This window comes from Orycteropus afer, unplaced genomic scaffold (genome assembly GCF_000298275.1).
Source record: "Orycteropus afer afer isolate SDZICR_OR568_19922 unplaced genomic scaffold, OryAfe1.0 scaffold00014, whole genome shotgun sequence".
Lineage (NCBI taxonomy): Eukaryota > Metazoa > Chordata > Mammalia > Tubulidentata > Orycteropodidae > Orycteropus > Orycteropus afer.
The window spans coordinates 2,949,292-2,966,466 of NW_006921601.1; the positions used below are offsets into that span (position 1 = coordinate 2,949,292).

Consider the following 17,175-nt stretch of genomic DNA (forward strand, 5'->3'; position numbering starts at 1 on the left):
TGACCTAGGGTCTGACTTAGGTATATGGTAAAAAAACAAAGCAAACCCACTGCCATGGAGTCGGATCGGACTCATAGCGACCCCTCCTTGGGTTTCCGAGGCAGTATCGCTATGGAAGTAGATTGCCCAACCTTCCTTCTGAGGAGTGGCTGGTGGGCTTGAACCGCCAGGCTTCTGGTTAGCAGTCCTCATAGTAAATTGAAATTAATTTTCCTGTATCTTCAACTCACTGTCCTTAGTGTTACTCCTGCAACAGTTTTCATTATTCTTCTATATCACAACTCTGAATGTAAGTTTCCCAAATTCAATTCTTCTAGCTAGCCACCTTTTTATTCCTTTATCTAACATGATTTGGTTCCCAAGATTCATCCTGGCTATTCTCCTTTGAATAAGCCCAATTTACCTAATGAGTGTCTCTTGAGAACGCAAAAGAAAAATTGGAATTTTAGAAAATAAACTTTTACCAATTCTTGGCTCCCCTTCCTTAAGCCTAGGTTTCTGTATACCATGTGCCTCTGTGGCTCCACTGCCGCAGAACGGTCATCCAGAGTACACTTCAGGTTCCCACAAACCCTCAGTATAAATAAATCACCTCCCTCTCTCACACAATGTCCTAATCAACCACATGGTAATCATTCTACAATTGCAATGAGCTCAGAATCCAGATTGAATTTGCCCAATGAACAGATATCTAGTAGCTGAACTTCTTGTTTCTTTCATTCAGGCATTCACACATCTGTGCATCCATTTAAAATTATTTATTGACTTTTTATTTCATCTTATCCAATGCTGGGTGTATCTAGAACACCTAAAGCAATAATTGACAGATAATGTCTTTTAATACGAATTTTTTAATTCTCCCTTTAAAAATACTGCAGCTGCACTGCAATGAACAAACTCTAATCTGGGTTATGATGATCAGTGAAAACCTTCATTCAAAAATATGTGCTAGTTGAGGTGATGTAAGAGGACAGAAAATCATTAGCTGAAGTTGGTAACATAGTTATGGTGTGACAGACTGCTTTTATATGGCCTTTCTAGCCATGATCTTGTAACTTCCACCAAAACATTGAGTGGGACTGTGCAAATAAGATGCTTGGGCCCACCAAGGGGATTTGGCAGCTTGCTAATAATATAAATAAGGGTCATGGTACTGTTGTGGCAGTGGGATCATGCAAATAAGGTGTATGGAACTCTAACGAGAGAGGATTGGTCACTTTTGCCATCCTGCTAGACTTAAAATGAGCCATCCCAGAGGTAGAAAGAGGGAACTACTATCACCAAAAGCAGAAAGGAGCAGAGTATGTTCTTTGGCCTGGTGTCCCTGTGTTGAGAACGTCCTACAGCCAAGAGACACAAAGAGAGCTATAATAACATCAGAGAAGACACAAGACAGCAAGAAACAGTGGCAGTGATACAGAGGCAGCAGAACTAAGAGACCAGAGCAAGATGGCACAGTGGGCTTCCAAGCCCATGGAGCAAGGTAGTTTTAGTGGGTATGCGAACCCACAGACTGAGAGAGCTGAGTGCCTTTAGGCAGGTGGCTTGCTGACAGAGTGGGGTGCCTGTGGGCACTTACTGGCAGAGCTAAAGAGCTTTGTAACACTTATCCCAGCAGGGCAGAGGCTAGGCTAAGAAGTGCAAGAGGCCCAAGGAGCCAATGTCTAGAAAGAGCCCTGCCTGTGGGTACAGGTGAGAAGAGGCTGTCTTGACTGAAGAACTGAATCCTGAGTCCTTTCTGATCCTGAATTGTAACCTATTATCTCCTTAATAAACCTCATAATTGTATTATCTGTGAGTTCTGTGTGGCCACTGCAATGACTTATTGAACCCAGCAGAGAAGTAGAAAAGGCCATAGGTTGGTATCAGAATTGGTAAAAAGTCTGGAGAGAGGAGGTATTTCTGACCTCCACTTCTTAGGAAGGCTGATGCTGATGGTAGTTGTCTTTCTCCCTCTTGAAGTTAGAGGAGGTCAGATGCCCAACCATACTATTTTCACATGATCTAGGTGAGATCTAATGTAGTGTACTGGGATGTGAAGAAAAGAAAAATTTTAAGGTGATGATAGGATATTGACAAAAAAATTACTAAAATGATGAATCATCAAATACAAGCTTCATGGAAAAGATGCCTCAATGGAGTGTATTTAGGAAGGGGAAGCAAGAAAACAGAAACAATAAGTATAGACACCACTTTGGAGAAGTTCCACTGAAGAAGAGGGAAGAAATAGGGTTGTTCTGGTTAGTTAGTGCTGCTCTGACAAGAATATACCACAAAAGCGATGACTCTAACAAACAGGAATTTATTCTTACAATTTGGAGGCTTTAAGTCTGCAGTGTAGTAAATTACTTAGTGTGGCTTTTCTACCCATAAGTCACTGTAAACTCAGTGGTGAAATGAGCAACTGAGGAGCTCCTGATTGTAAATGTTATCTACCTGGGTTATTTCTGTTGGGTGTGGCACAATGCAATGTTATGGGATGTTCACTCTCAGGTGCTTAGAATTCTGTTGTTATGATTGGTTGGTTTGGCCACTCTGCCAAGCTCAAAAGGAGGCCTCCTACAGGCAGAACTCTCTCTGACTGCTGGTTGAGGAAGACGTGCTGCTGAAAGAGACACGCGCTCCTGAGACATGCATTGCTGGAAAGAGACGCAAGAGACACACATTGCTGAGTGAGACACCAAGGGACCAGCACTGCGGGGAAAGAGACTGTGAGAGACTGTTGGCTGAGACAGAGAGACTGAGCATTTTTTCCTGAACTTGAATTGTAGCCTGTGGTGTTTCCCTAATAAACCCCATAATCTGTGAGCTCTGTGTGGCCACTGCAGCGAGTTATCGAACCTGGGAGACAGGTGATGGGTGCTTTGGGAGGAACAGTTGGTAAAAGGGTTTAAGGGAGGCACAATGTCTGGCCTTGCAGTAATAGGCCTTGGGCTATTGATGGTGCTTCTGCCTTCCTCTTGTGGGGTTCTAGGAGGTCGGAATATGTGGCCTCCTTGCCCTTTTTGCAAAGCCCAAATTCAAAGTGCCAGGCTCTAGGGGCTGGGTGAAAGCTCCTCAACCTTGGGCTTCAACCCTGCCTCCTGCTCCCAGCCCACTGAAGCCTGAAGCTTTTCTTCACTCAGCTGCTAGCTGCTGAGGCTGACAAAGTAACAAGGCACAATCCTGATATTACCAAACCACACAGTAGGCCATTAATCCAAGTCCATTGAAAGTCCCAAGATCGGCAGGGCATGGCAGGCTGCTGAACAATGATGACTGGGGTACATGCAGGGTGCAAGCATGCGATAAGCTAGAGACCATTCCCCAAGGCTTTTCCTTATATACAGGAAGCAGACCACATCCCTAAGACAGCTACTCAGCTGCTCACAATAGATTCCACCATGGAGTTTATTACCAGTCTCATCGTGGGGAATACTACATCCAGTTGCCCAGCCATTCAACTGAGCCCAGCCAAGTTGACACACAAATTTAATTACCACAAGGGTTTTTGTGAGAGAGTAGAATAGTGGGATTATTTTATTTTAGATTCTAGGTCATTGTTCTCTTCCTTTAAGATTTTAACTCTTGGTTCATTGTCACTCTCTCCAAAAACTATTTGGTGATTTAAATTTTCACATAGAATAAAATATTCAAATATGCTAGATTCTCAGATTTCCTTGATCCTTACTTCTCCAATAATCTTAGCTGTTCATTCCCATGGTTATTTCCTAAACATTGTCATTGCCAATAACTGCCATCCCCAGTGTATCCTGTCCAAATTCCAGTCTCACAAAATTGTGAGCAAAAAAAGAAAAAAACATATACATTGCTCTTTTAAGACCCTAAGGTGACTTCTGAGGTGATTTGTTATGCAACAATGCAGAACTAAATGCTGAATCATGCTCCTCTTCATTTCACCAAGATGTCAGCAGAGCTTCTCCATGTTGCCAGGAAAACCTGCCTGATAGAAACCACTACTTTTCATGCTATGGGATAAAGGGCCAGAAGGTTTAAACTGAAAACAATATTTATACACACACCAACTGATCATATAAAGATGTATTTTTGCACAGAATTAAAGGTAACAAAAATAAATATTATTTGTTTTGGTTCTCTAGCGCTGCTCTAACAGAAAATACTACATACAAATGGGTGGCTTTAACACACAGGAATTTATTCTCTTACAGTTTAGGAGGCTGGAAGTCTGAGTTCAAAGTGTCAGCTACAGGGGCCAGATCAAGGTCCCTTGACGTTGGGCTTCAGCTCTCCCACTTGCTCCCAGCCCACTGAAGCTGGAGGCTTCTATTAACTCAGACAGCTGCTGGCTGCTGAGGATGACAAACCCAAAGTCAATAAGTAAAATGGCACAGTCCCAAAATCATCATGCAACATGGCAAGCCAACAATTCAAGTTCATTAATAGTCCCAAGATCGGCAGACAACATGACAGGTCACTGAGATGAAGAGTCGACCAAATGCAAGGTCCAAGTATGCCAAAAGCTCCAGAGACCTATCTCAATGCTTCTTTTGGTATACTGGAAGCAGACCAAATCCCTAAGGCAGCTACTCAGCTGCTCTAGTAGATTCCACCATGGAGTTGATTACCAGTCTCATCATGGGTAATAGCTACATCCAGCTGCCCAACCACTCAAAACCAGGCCCAGCCAAGTTGACACACAATTTAGCTACTATATTATTACATACATAATCCTGCAATAACAGCAATAACAAACTATAATCTATGAGTGGATACACAGGTACACACGTAAGCTGAACAGGTTTGGAAGGTAAATGGGATACACCCACAAATATATATATAGGTATGAAAGAAAATATTTCTACATATATATTTGTATTGCCGCAAATATATATAAACAGTAGAGCATACCAAAGAAACCAAACCAAACTCACTGCCGTCGAGCCAATTTTGACCCATAGCAACCCCTCCTTGGGTTTCTAAGGCGTTATCACTATGGAAGTAGATTGCCCAACCTTCCTTCCGAGGAGTGGCTGGCAGGTTTGAACCACAAGCCTTCTGGTTAGCAGTCAAATTCCTTAGGCACTATGCCACCAGAGCTCCCAAATTGGATTGTTGTTGTTGTTGTTTGCCGTCGAGTCGGCCCCGACTCATAGCGACCCCTCCTTGGGTTTCCGAGGCAGTATCACTACGGAAGTAGGATTGCCCAACCTTCCTTCCGAGGAGTGGCTGGTGGGTTTGAACCGCCAGCCTTCTGGTTAGCAGTCAAGTGCTTTTAGCCACTATGCTACCAGAGCTCCCCCAAATTGGATTAGTCATCTCTTTTTCCCAACATGCTTAAAAATATTTTAATTATTCAGATATCTTGATTACATGTTTTCTTAGCCATACCAAACTCCTTGAGGGAATGAGTCACTGAGGTTGGGAGTTTAGGACCATAGTCTCAGGGGACATCTAGGTCAACTGGTGTTAACACAGTCCACAAAGACAATGTTCTACTGCCTACTTTGGTAAGTAGCAAATGGGATCTTAAAATCTTGAAAGCAACCATCTAAAATGCAACAATTGGTCTCGCCCCAAACAGAGCAAAGAAGAATGAAGAAAATCAAAGACCCAAATATACAATTAGTCCAAAGGACTAATGGCCCATGTAAACTATAGCCTCTACTACCCTGAGACCAGAAGTACTAGATAGTGCCCAGCTACCAAAAACAACTGCTCTGATCAAAATCACAACAGACGGTGCTGCACTGAGTGGGAGAGAATGCAGAAAAAAAAAATCTAAATCATAGAAAAGACCAGATTAGTGGCCTGACAGAGACTGTTGAAGCCTCTGAGACTATAGCCTTTAGACACCTTTCACACTTTGAACTAAACCCATCCCTGGGGAACCACCTTTCAGCCAAATAACAGACCTATACAGTGAACAATAAGGAGGAACATAATTCTCAGGAAAGTCAACCATGTGGAACCAAAAGAGCAGCATTTGCCCAAAAACAGAGCTCAGAAGGCAGGAAAGGACAAATTGAAACCCAAGGAAGAAGTGGGGCAAGTAGTACTTCATTGAGGGGATTGCAACAAAATATATATATAAATTGTTGAATGGAAAACTAATTTTCTCTGTAAACTATCACCCCCAAACTACAATTTAAAAAAAAAATTAAAAAAAAAAAAAAAGCTGAATCAGTCAGGCCTCTTAATTTTAAGTAACTGAAACTGACTCTGAATGATTTAAGCTGAAAAGAAAATTACTAAAATAAGGATGGGCCATTCTGTTCACACAGCCAAAACCATAGGCCAACATCATATCATGTAATGGATCTGATGAAGTTATCACAGGTATCATGGCAGTTGATTTCTACTATGAGAACCTAAATAGGCAGAGTACAACTGCTCACAGGATTTTCAAGGCTGTGACCTTCCAGAAGCACAGCACCAGGCCTGTTTTCTCAGGTGCCTCTGGGTGGGTTTGAACCGTTAACCTTTCAAGTAGTAGTCAAGCACTTAATTATTTTTACCACCCAGGGATTCTTGGTACTAGATTTTGAAATTGACACTGTCAGCACCATCAGTATAGGACACAGCTGCTGGTATTGCTGACATTACCACACCTGAAAACTGGGTGTTTCTGCTTCCTCTACCACTACCAGGAAAAGAGAAAAAAGAAACTGTCTGTTCATAAACCCTACATCAGCCAAATTATCCAGGTTAACATCAATACTGATAAATCCCACAGACAGCACGTACCCTTGATATACCTTTTGCTTTCAATTACATGCCAACTCATACCCTATAGAGCAGAATAGAACTGCCTCCACAGGATTTCCAAGGCTGTAATCTTTATGGAAGCAGATTGCCATATCTTTCTTCCTCAGAGCAGCTGGTAGGTTTAAACCATAGACCTTTCAGTTAGCAGCCACACACTTAATCACTGCACCAGCAATGCCCCTTCCCCTTGATAAGTGACAGAAATAGCACTTTACCTTTGTGATCTTCCTCCCCAGAGCCTTTAACTCCAGTATAATCATAAGAAAAGGGACACTGGGTTAAAAAAAAAAGGAAATATAAATAAAGTAAGAACTTTAGTTAATAATAATACATCAGTATTGGTCCAGTAATTGTAACAAATATATCACACTAATATGTAAGATGTCAATAATAGTGGAAACTGAGTGTAGGGTATATGGGAAATTTCTGTACTATCTTCTAAGGGTCTTTGTAAATCTAACTGTTCTAAAAAATAAAGTCTACTTTTAAAAATAATTTATTGAGGTAAAATTCATATAACATAAAACCAACCACTCCTCGTAAGGAAGATGGGGCAATCTACTTCCGTAGTGATACTGCCTCGGAAACCCAAGGAGGGGTCGCTATGGGTCGGGTCCGACTCAACGGCACATAACAACAACAACAACAACAATCACTTTAAAGTAAATAATTCAGTGGCAGTTAGTACATTCACAATGCTGTACAATCACCACTCTATCTAGTAACAAAATATTTTCCTCATTACAAAGTAAAAGCCCTTACCCATTAAGCAATTTCTTCCTATTCCTGTCTCTTCTCCTCCTCCTACACACTCAACAAACAAAAAACAATCTGTGTTCTGTCTCTATGGATTTATTCTCAGTATTTCTTATAAATGGAATCATATGATATGAGACCTTTTGTGTGCAGCTTCTTTTACATAATTTTGAGGTTCATCTACACTGTAGCATGTATCAGTACCACAGCCTTTTTTTTTTTTTTTTTGGCTAAGTAATATTCCATGGTGTGTATATACCACTATTTTTTTATCCATTCATCCATTGTTGGGCATTTGGGCATTTCTACTTTTTCACTCTTGTAACTAGAGCTATTAAAAACATGAAAGTACATTTACTTGTTTGAGTACCTACTTTCCACTCTTTGGGGTACAGAACTAGGAATGGAATTGCTAGGGTTAGATAATAACTCTTTGTTTAACTTTTGAGGAACCGTGAAGATTTCCACAGCGGCTGAGTCCTTTTACATTTCCATAGTAGTTGAATCAATTTATGGTTGCACCAGCAAAGGAGAAGTTTTCCAATTTCTCTACATCCTCACCAATATTTATTTTCATTAAAAAAAAATTACTTTATAGCCATCCTAGTGAGTGTTAAATGGTATCACATTGTGGTTTTGATTTGCATTTCCCTGATATCTAATCTAGGAGTTCTGGTAGCATAGTGCCTAAGGCACGTGACTGCTAACCAGAAGACTGGCGGTTCAAACCCACCAGCCTACTCCTCGGAAGGAAGTTTGGGCAATCCTACTTCCATAGTGATACTGCCTCGGAAACCCAAGGAGGGGTCGCTATGAGTCGGGGCCAACTCGACGGCAAATAACAACAACAACAATATCTAATCTAGAAGCTCTGGTAGCATAGTGCCTAAGGCACTTGACTGCTAACCGGAAGGCTGGTGATTCAAACCCACCAGCCACTGCTCGGAAGGGAGACTGGGCAATCTACTTCTGTAGTGATACTGCCTCAGAAACCCAAGGAGGGGCGCTATGAGTCAGGGTCTTCCTGACAGCACATAACAACAACATCTAATCTGTGATATCCTTCATCGCTAAACATGAAGAGGACTTGAAGCACTTACTGATGAAGATCAAAGACTACAGTCTTCATTATGGATTATACCTCAACATAAAGAAAAGAAAAATCCTCACAACCGGACTGTAAGCAACTTCATGATAAATGGAGAAAAGATTGAAGTTGTCAAGAATTTCATTTTACTTGGATCCATAGTCAACACTCATGGAAGTAGCAGTCAAGAAATCAGACTCTGTATTGTACTAGGCTAATCTGTTGCAAAAGACTTCTTTAAAGTGTTAAATGCTTAAGGAAAGATGTCAGTTTGAAGACTGAGGTGCACCTAACCCAAGCCATGGTATTTTTAATCATCTCACATGCATGTGAAAGCTGGACAATGAATAAGGAAGGCTGAAGAATTGATGCCTTTGAATTGTTATGTCGAAGAGTAGTGAAGATACCAAGAGCTCTGGTAGCATAGTGCCTAAGGCAGTTGACTGCTAACCAGAAGGCTGGCGGTTCAAACCCACCAGCCACTCCTGGGAAGGAAGGTTGGGCAACCTACTTCTGTAGTGATACTGCCTCAACGGCATACAACAACAACAGCCAGAAGAATGAGCAAATCTGTCCTGGAAGAATACTCCTTGGAAGCAAGAATACTCCTTGGAAGCAAGAATGGCCAGACCTTATCTCACCTTCTTGTCAGAAGGGACAAGTCCCTGGAGAAGGATATCATGCTTCGTAAAGGCCAGGGTCAGAGAAAAAAGGGAAGACCCTCAACGAGATAGACTGACAGTGGCTGCAACAATGGGCTCAAGCATAGCAAGGATTGTGAGGGTGGCGCAGGACAGGGGATGTTTTGTTGTGTTGTACTAGGGTCGTTATAAGTCAGAATTGACTCGATGGCACCTAACAACCTAACAACAACTTCTAACGAAGGAGCCTGGTAGTGCAAGTGGTTAAATGCTTGGCTACTAACTGAAAGGTTGCCAATTCAAACCCACCCAGAGGCTCCATGGGAGAAAGATTGGTGATCTGCTTCCATTAAGACTGCAGCCAAGAAAACCATATGGAACAGTTCTCTCCTGTCACATGGGATTGCTTTGAGTCCAAATTTATTCATCGGCACCTAACAGCAATGGCTAATTATGCTGGGCTTCTTTTATTGTGCCCTTTTCACCACTTGTATATCTTCTTTCAAGTACTCTGTCCATTTTTTAATTGGGTTGTTTATATTTTTGTTATTGAGTTGTAAAACTCCTTATAGATTCTAGATACTAGATTTCCAAATATTTTCTAACATTCTGTAGATTATCTTTTCATTTTCTTGATAATGTCCTTAGATGCATGAAAGGTTTTAATTTTGATAATGTCCAATTAATCTGGTTGATCATGCTTCTGGTGTCAAATCTAAAACTCTACTGCCAAATCCAAGGTAATGAAGATTTGCTCTTTTGTCTTCCTCTTAGTATTTTATGATTTTAGCTTGTACATTTCTGTTGTTGATCCATTTTGTGTTAATTTTTGTATATGGTATGAGGTAGGGGTCTAATTGCATTCTTTTGCATGTAATAATCCAGTTGTCCCAGCACCACTTGTTGAAAAGACTATTCTTTCCTCATTGAATAGTTTTGGCACCTTGGTAAAAAATCAGTTGGACACAGATGTATGATTTTATCTCTAGACTCTCAATTCTACTTCTTTGGACCATATGTCTACCCTTACACTAGTACCACACTGTTTGGATTACTATAGCTTTGCATTAAGTTTTGAAATGGGAAAATGTGAATCCTCCAACTTTGTCCTTCTTTTTCAAGATAGCTCTGCTTATTTGGGGTCCTTGGCATGGTGGTGGATAGCATAGTGGCTAAGGCACTTGACTGCTAACCAGAAGGCTAGTGGTTCAAACCCACCAGCCACTCCTCAGAAGGAAGATGGGGCAATCTACTTCCGTAGTGATACTGCTTCGGAAACCCAAGGAGGGGTCGCTATGAGTCAGATCTGACTCGACGGCACACAACAACAACAACAACCATAAAGGTTGGTGGTTCAAACCTACAAGCCTCTCTGAAGGAGAAAGATGAAGCAGTCTGCTTCTGTAAAGATTTACAGTTTTGGAAATTCTATGGGGCAGTTCTATTCTGTCCTATAGGGTCACTATGAGTCGGAATCAACTTGATGGCAGTGGGTTTTTGCAATTCCACATGAATTTGAAGCTTTGCCATTTCTGGAAAAAAAAGAGGGGGGGGGCACTGGAATTTCTATAGATACTGTGCTGAATCTGTTAATTGATTCAGTCTTAACAACCTAACCATTTAAGTCTTCCAATCCATGAATACAGAAATGTCTTTACATTTATCTAGGTCTCCTTCCATTTATTTCAGCCATTTTTTATAGTTTTCAGTGTAAAAGTCATTCATCTTTTAGTTAAATAATAAAGTCTATTTAAAGCCACTCCTCGGAAGGAAATTGGACAATCTGCTTCCGTAGTGATCTTGTTTGTTGTTGTTGTTGTTATGTGCCGTTGAGTCGGACCCAACTCACAGCGACCCCTCCTTGGGTTTCTGAGGTGGTATCACTACAGAAGTAGATTGCCCAACCTTCCTTCCGTGGAGTGGCTGGTGGGTTTGAACCACCAGCCTTCTGGTTAGCAATCAAGTGCCTTAGGCACTATGCTACCAGAACTCCTAAAGATACTGCCTCGGAAACCCAAGGAGGGGTCACTATGAATCGGATCTGACTCCACAGCAGTGAGTTTGTTTTGTTTTGTTTGTTTGTTTAAAAAAAAAAAAAGAAAAGAAACTATCCGCTATCCTTGCTTTTCCAGATTCAAAGTGCAGATTGAGTATATCTTTACAAGAAGACAAAGTGAATTTCTGATGTTTTAAACTTTTGTGGAGGGTTAAAGATTCTAATTATAATCAAGACTCACATAAGATATACAGTATGGGGATTCAGGTGACTGGAAGTCAAAATTGATAAATGTTTATTACATAAAACTTATGAAACCAAATCCCCTCACAAATATCTTAACTAAATTCCAAATTGACTTAGTACAATTCAAAATACACACAACAAAAAATTCTGAGGATATGTAGAACACAAAATGTTGAGGTAAAGAGGCATAATAGTTTAACATAGAGAATATTTCTGTTGGGTATTAATGCATTCTGCAAATTTTATAATGGTAAATCCTCATCTGTTTATGTTTACTAATATATTCCCAATGTCTAGTATAGTTAGTTATCTGTCATGTATTAGGTTTTCATTAACAATTTGCTGAATGAATTAAAAGATGGTCTAGAAAAAACTTTTGGCTTAACTCAGGTCAAGTTTTGGTATACAAAAATACATTTTTCTAAACAACTATAGGTTCTAATCCAGAGGCATTTGACAAGTGAGAGGAATTTCATGATAAATGAATAAAGTTTTTAGCAAATAATTATGACTTTAAAAGATCTAGTTCTCGTCGCTAGGTGTAGAACTATGTTTTTGTGGGGTATGTTATGTCAATTGAACTTGATGTCTCCTGTGACCATAGCCCCAAGCCCATGGGCCCAACAACTTGATCCCTCAAGGTAGTTGGCTGTGGCTAAGAAGCTATCATAACTTACTGCCATCGAGTAGGTCTCGACTCATAGCGACCCCTCCTTGGGTTTCCAAGGCAGTATCACTACAGAAGTAGATTGCCCTGTCTTTGGATATCTTGTCGAAATTAGGTTACTGTTTTTGGTTCCTGGCGAAAGGTAAAAAAGATTTTGTCCAGTTTTCCCTAATAGGATGCGATAAGCGACTGAACTTTGATTCGTCCCTCTCGTAACCCACCAGAAGCTCAAGGTTCCATTCGCAACTCCAGTGTTAGCAGCCTCTCTGAAGAGTAGACCCTGCAGGTGGAAAGAGGCAGGATTGGTTTCAGTCAGGACTAGGAAAAGCCTCTCACAACCTTCAGACCCCGGGGGTTTCTGGGTACGTGTCTACAGCTGATGCGCCTGCGCAAGAGCGAGTTCGGGGCGCGGCTTGGAACAGCGGCTTTTCTAAAATTCCTAGCCGGCAGCCACCTTTAAGCTTTAGGTTTTGTTTTTAATTCCAGCGCGTTTACGACAGCTACCTTCACCTTCCAGGACTGCAACTTCTGCGAGTTCTCTCGGAACTGGAAACTGACTGAACGGAGCCCTGTCTGGAGGCTGAGCTGGCAGGTATTACCTGGGGCAGTGGGCGATGTAGATAGGGTGCGTGGAATTAAGAATCCGCCTTGCGGGGAACTAAGCAGGGGTGAAGTTCTCCTCAGCTTTTGCTACACCTGTTCTCAGTTTAACCACAATCCGACGCCTCCCTCCTAGTTTTTGTCTGAGAATCTGGAGGAGGACGCAAGCCATTGGAGAGGGAGGGAAGCGTGGGCTACGGAAAGGAGAATTTGAGGCGTGGAAGGAGGAAGTTATTCTTAGCAAATAGAAACTTAATCGTTATAGTGGAGCTCTGATAGTGTAGTGCCTAAGACACTTGACTGCTAACCAGAAGGCTGGCGTTTCAACCCCACCAGCTACTCCTTGGAAGGAAGGTTGGGCAATCTACTTCCATAGTGATACCACCTTGGAAACCCAAGGAGGGGTTGCTATGGGTCGGGTCCAACTTGACGGCACATAACAATAATAACAACACAATTATAGATTGGGAATGCACTTTTTAATTTATCCTTGAAAGTGAAATAGCTCTCAGAAATTCATTCTAGTATTTTGTTTGTTTGTTTTATAATTATAAAATTTTTACCTTAATTCTTAGTGCTGTTACCAGTTTACTCATTTTATATAGCTATTGGTATTTTAAGAAGTTTGGAAGGGTTTTTCAGGTATCTCTAGCCTGAAGCCTTAATAACCTATGTTGCCTGATAATTTGTTTTGCTTAGTTTTAAAGCAAACAGGAGTTGTTACCTGCTCTGGTGGCGTAGTGCCTAAGGCATTTAACTGCTAACCAGAAGGTTGGTGGTTCAAACCCACCAGGCGCTCTGTGGAAGGAAGACTGGGCAATCTACTTCCATAAAGATTAACTGCCTTGGAAACGCAAAGGGGGTTGCTATGAATTGGAATCGACTCAATGGCAGTGAGATTGGTTTTTGGTTTTACCCCCCAAAAACAAAAATCTAATTGCAATTGAATTATGGGGCTTTTTAAAAAGCAAAAGTCTATTTCTTTTATCACTTTTTTGGAGATGTCTGTTTGTGTATCTATCTCTCTCTGGTGGGAGTTAGAGAGAAAGAGCATATTTTCCTGTTCTAAAGAAGGAAAATAAGATTAGAAAGAGAGTCTGTAATATTGATTTATTTCTTAGGTAATTTAAGAATGTTATTTTTATTATTATCTCCCAGCCCCACACTAATATATGTTCTTTATCTGTAGATCATTTTTGTGTCTTTTTTACAGTCTCTCCAGTCCTGAATATTGACTTTGTATCTGAAGCTTCTGGAACTTCTCTGATTACTGAGATATAACTTGGCTCAAATCACACTGTGTATTGTATATAGTACACAGGTACTTACACCAAGTCAGAATTGCTGGAATGTTTTGGAAAAACATTTGAACTACAGTAGGAATTATATCTAGCAAGATGCAGCCTCTGAAAAAGTTGATACCCGTCTCAAAGCCTCAAAACCTGCCTTTGCATAAACAAAGTGAGGTCCGGAAAGCAGATGTGTCTTGGCAGGAGAAAGCCATCCCCAAAATGGAGATATATAACTCTGAGGCCTCTCGTCAAAAGTTCAGACAGTTCCAGTATTTGGAAGTGGCTGGGCCTTATGAATCCCTAAGCCAACTCTGGGAGCTCTGCCGTCAGTGGCTGAGACCAGAGATTCATACAAAGAATCAGATCCTAGAGTTATTGGTGCTAGAACAGTTTCTCAAAATCCTCCCTGAAGAGGTCAGGATTTGGGTAAAATTACAACATCCGAAGAACATCAAAGAGGTGGTGACCCTCGTGGAGGATGTGACTGAAATGCTGAAAGACAAAGGTAAATATAGAAAATTGAGGTTGGAATAGTTGGCTCTTCCATATGAAGAGAAGTTATCTTTTTCTGAAGCTAGAGAGTGTTGAGGGCCAAATCATGAAGGACTTGTATTACCATATTAAAAAGAAATGACTTTATTCTACAGGCAATACAAATAGATCTCCCAGGGAGAAAAAAACGATCAGGTTTGTCTTTTAAAATATGTTGCCATCAGTGTAGAACAGAGGTCAACAAACTGTGGGCCATGTAACAATTTTTTTTTTTTTAATAAAGTTTTATTAGAACATAGCCATCCCATTCATTTACATTTTTCCTATGATTGCTTTCATCCTACAACCAGAGTTCTGTAGTTGTAACCAAGACTGTATGGCCCACAAAGCCTACAGTATTTACCGTCTGGCCCATTATAGTAAAAGTTTATGACCTCTGGTGTAGAGGATGGATCTGAGGATTTAGGAACTAGGAAAACTTGTCAGGAGACTGTTGTAATGGATCATGTTACAGAGAATGAGGAGGATTGGGAAAACAGAAGTTTGAATCTTTAGGAATTATTGATGATATGAGGGCCCTTATGAAACAGGAGGGAATTTATTCATTAATAAGTCTTTATGCAATATGTCAGATACTTTTCAAGGGTCTGGGAATATCATGGTAGACAATATAATTATTGACAGTGAGTGGAATGACATCTAATGTAAACTCGTGTTCCTGCTTGCATGAATGGAGAGTAAGTGGCAGATTTTGTGGGGGGAAAATAATTAATTATATGGCATGTTCATATTAATAATCATGTTGAAACCACTACTTTATCATCAAAAGTTACTTTATGGAAAAATTTATGTCCCTAATATTTAACTTCATTCTCTTTAGATTTACCCTGTAAGGATTCTGTCCTTCAGAAGGGGAGCATAAAGGAGGAGGAAATGGAAGCTGATTCAATAATAGGCAAATCCCAGGTGAATTAGGATTCCATGCCACTGAAAATGTGTGCTGTTATTTAATGTACTTTCTTTTTCTTTTTTGGTCCTTGAGCTTTGCTAAACATAATTCCCTCCAAGAACTTAGCAGTTCTTATTCTTCCACAGGACATTGAAACACAGGATGATGCTGGGGAATTAGAGATTGGTAATATACTCTTTGGAATATGTTTTCTCTTAACCTTGTATATTCTCTGTGCATCTTTATCCCTTAAGAATATAGAAAATATTTGAAGCTATAGTAATAGCCCTGGTGGCATAGTGCCTAAGGCATTTGACTTCCAACCAGAAGGCTGGTAGTTCAAACCCACCAGTCACTCCTCGGAAAGAAGGTTGGGCAATCTACTTCCATAGTGATACTGCCTTGGAAACCCAAGGAGGTGTTGCTATAAGTCAGATCAGACTCAACAGCAGTGTGTTTGGGTTTGTTTGGTTTTTTTTTTTGGTTCATTATAGGAATAGAGCCCACCTAGTAAATGTTTAGAATTAGTCCTCAGGGTGACATCTTTGCTTTTTAACACTTTAAAAAGATCTTTTGCAGCAGATTTGCCCAATGCAATACATTTATTTATTGACTGCTGCTTCCATGGGGATTGATTGTGCATCCAAGTAAAATTAAATCCTTGACAACTTCAATATTGTCTCCATTTATCACCTGTGCTTCCCAAATTCATTCTTCCTGTAATATTTTTGGAGTAATCTTTGATTAAAAAGAAATACAATGTTGTAGGAACCAGTGACATTCAAAGATGTGGTTGTGGAATTCAGTGAGGAAGAGTGGGGACAACTGGATCCTGCTGCAAAGAACCTGTACAAGGATGTGATGTTGGAGAACTACAGGAACCTGAATTCATTACATAAAGGTAACTTCAGTGTATTTACGTAATCTACTTGTTGGTTGTTTCTTCACCTATTGTTAACAACTGTAAGACTGCTGAAGTGATTAAGTACATTTACATTTGGGTCAGGTTTCCTAATTTCCTTTGGGCACAATTGCAAATTTTCCTGCTGTATCTGGTTAAAAGTTCTTTCTGATATAGAGCCAAAAACACATAGTCCCTGGTATTTTTCTGGTCTTATCTTTCAGCAGCTCTTAGACCACTTAGTTGGGATGGAATTCTTTTCCCATATCACTTCTTATTTTTTACCCTATGAGCAGGACATCTACTTTCCAAACCAGTTGAGATTTTCAAGTTGGAGAGTAAGCAAAAACCATAAATAATGGAGGACTATTTTTGGAAAGAACCAGGGAGATATGAGTAATCATAAGAAATTTCTCTATTGAACACATGGACAATATGTAACCCGCCAATTAATGATGACTTTCAAGTTGTTAGTTGGGGAGGGGGTAACAAAACTACCAAACTTTGAAGAAAAAAGGTCAAAATTGCCTTTTGTTCATGGGTTCTTTTTCTTATGTAGACAGACAAAATAGTGTCAATACACCTAAACCTGTATAATCTGGGACACCCTTTCTGCCAGTGTCCTCATCTGTAATATGGAATTAATCACCTGGTTATTATGAGAATTGAATGAGTTGATATGTGTGTTGTTAAGTGTTGTTGTTAAGTGCCGTCGAGTCGTTTCCGACTCATAGCAACCCTGTGCACAGCAGAATGAAACACTGCCTTATCCCGCACCAGCCCCACAATCCCTGCTATACTTGAGCTCATCATTGTAGCCAC

General features: G+C 40.5%; 1 protein-coding gene across 1 annotated transcript in view; it reads left to right on the forward strand.

The window, feature by feature from the left end:
- The first annotated feature begins 14,107 nt into the window (after positions 1 to 14,107).
- Positions 14,108 to 17,175, forward strand: part of ZNF215 (zinc finger protein 215) — a 13,115-nt gene continuing 10,047 nt past the window's right edge. The window contains 4 exon segments of the mRNA XM_042782741.1: positions 14,108 to 14,516; positions 15,384 to 15,469; positions 16,221 to 16,353; positions 16,650 to 16,749. Of these exon segments, the coding sequence (XP_042638675.1) occupies positions 14,117 to 14,516; positions 15,384 to 15,469; positions 16,221 to 16,353; positions 16,650 to 16,749 (719 nt within the window). The 5' untranslated portion in view covers positions 14,108 to 14,116.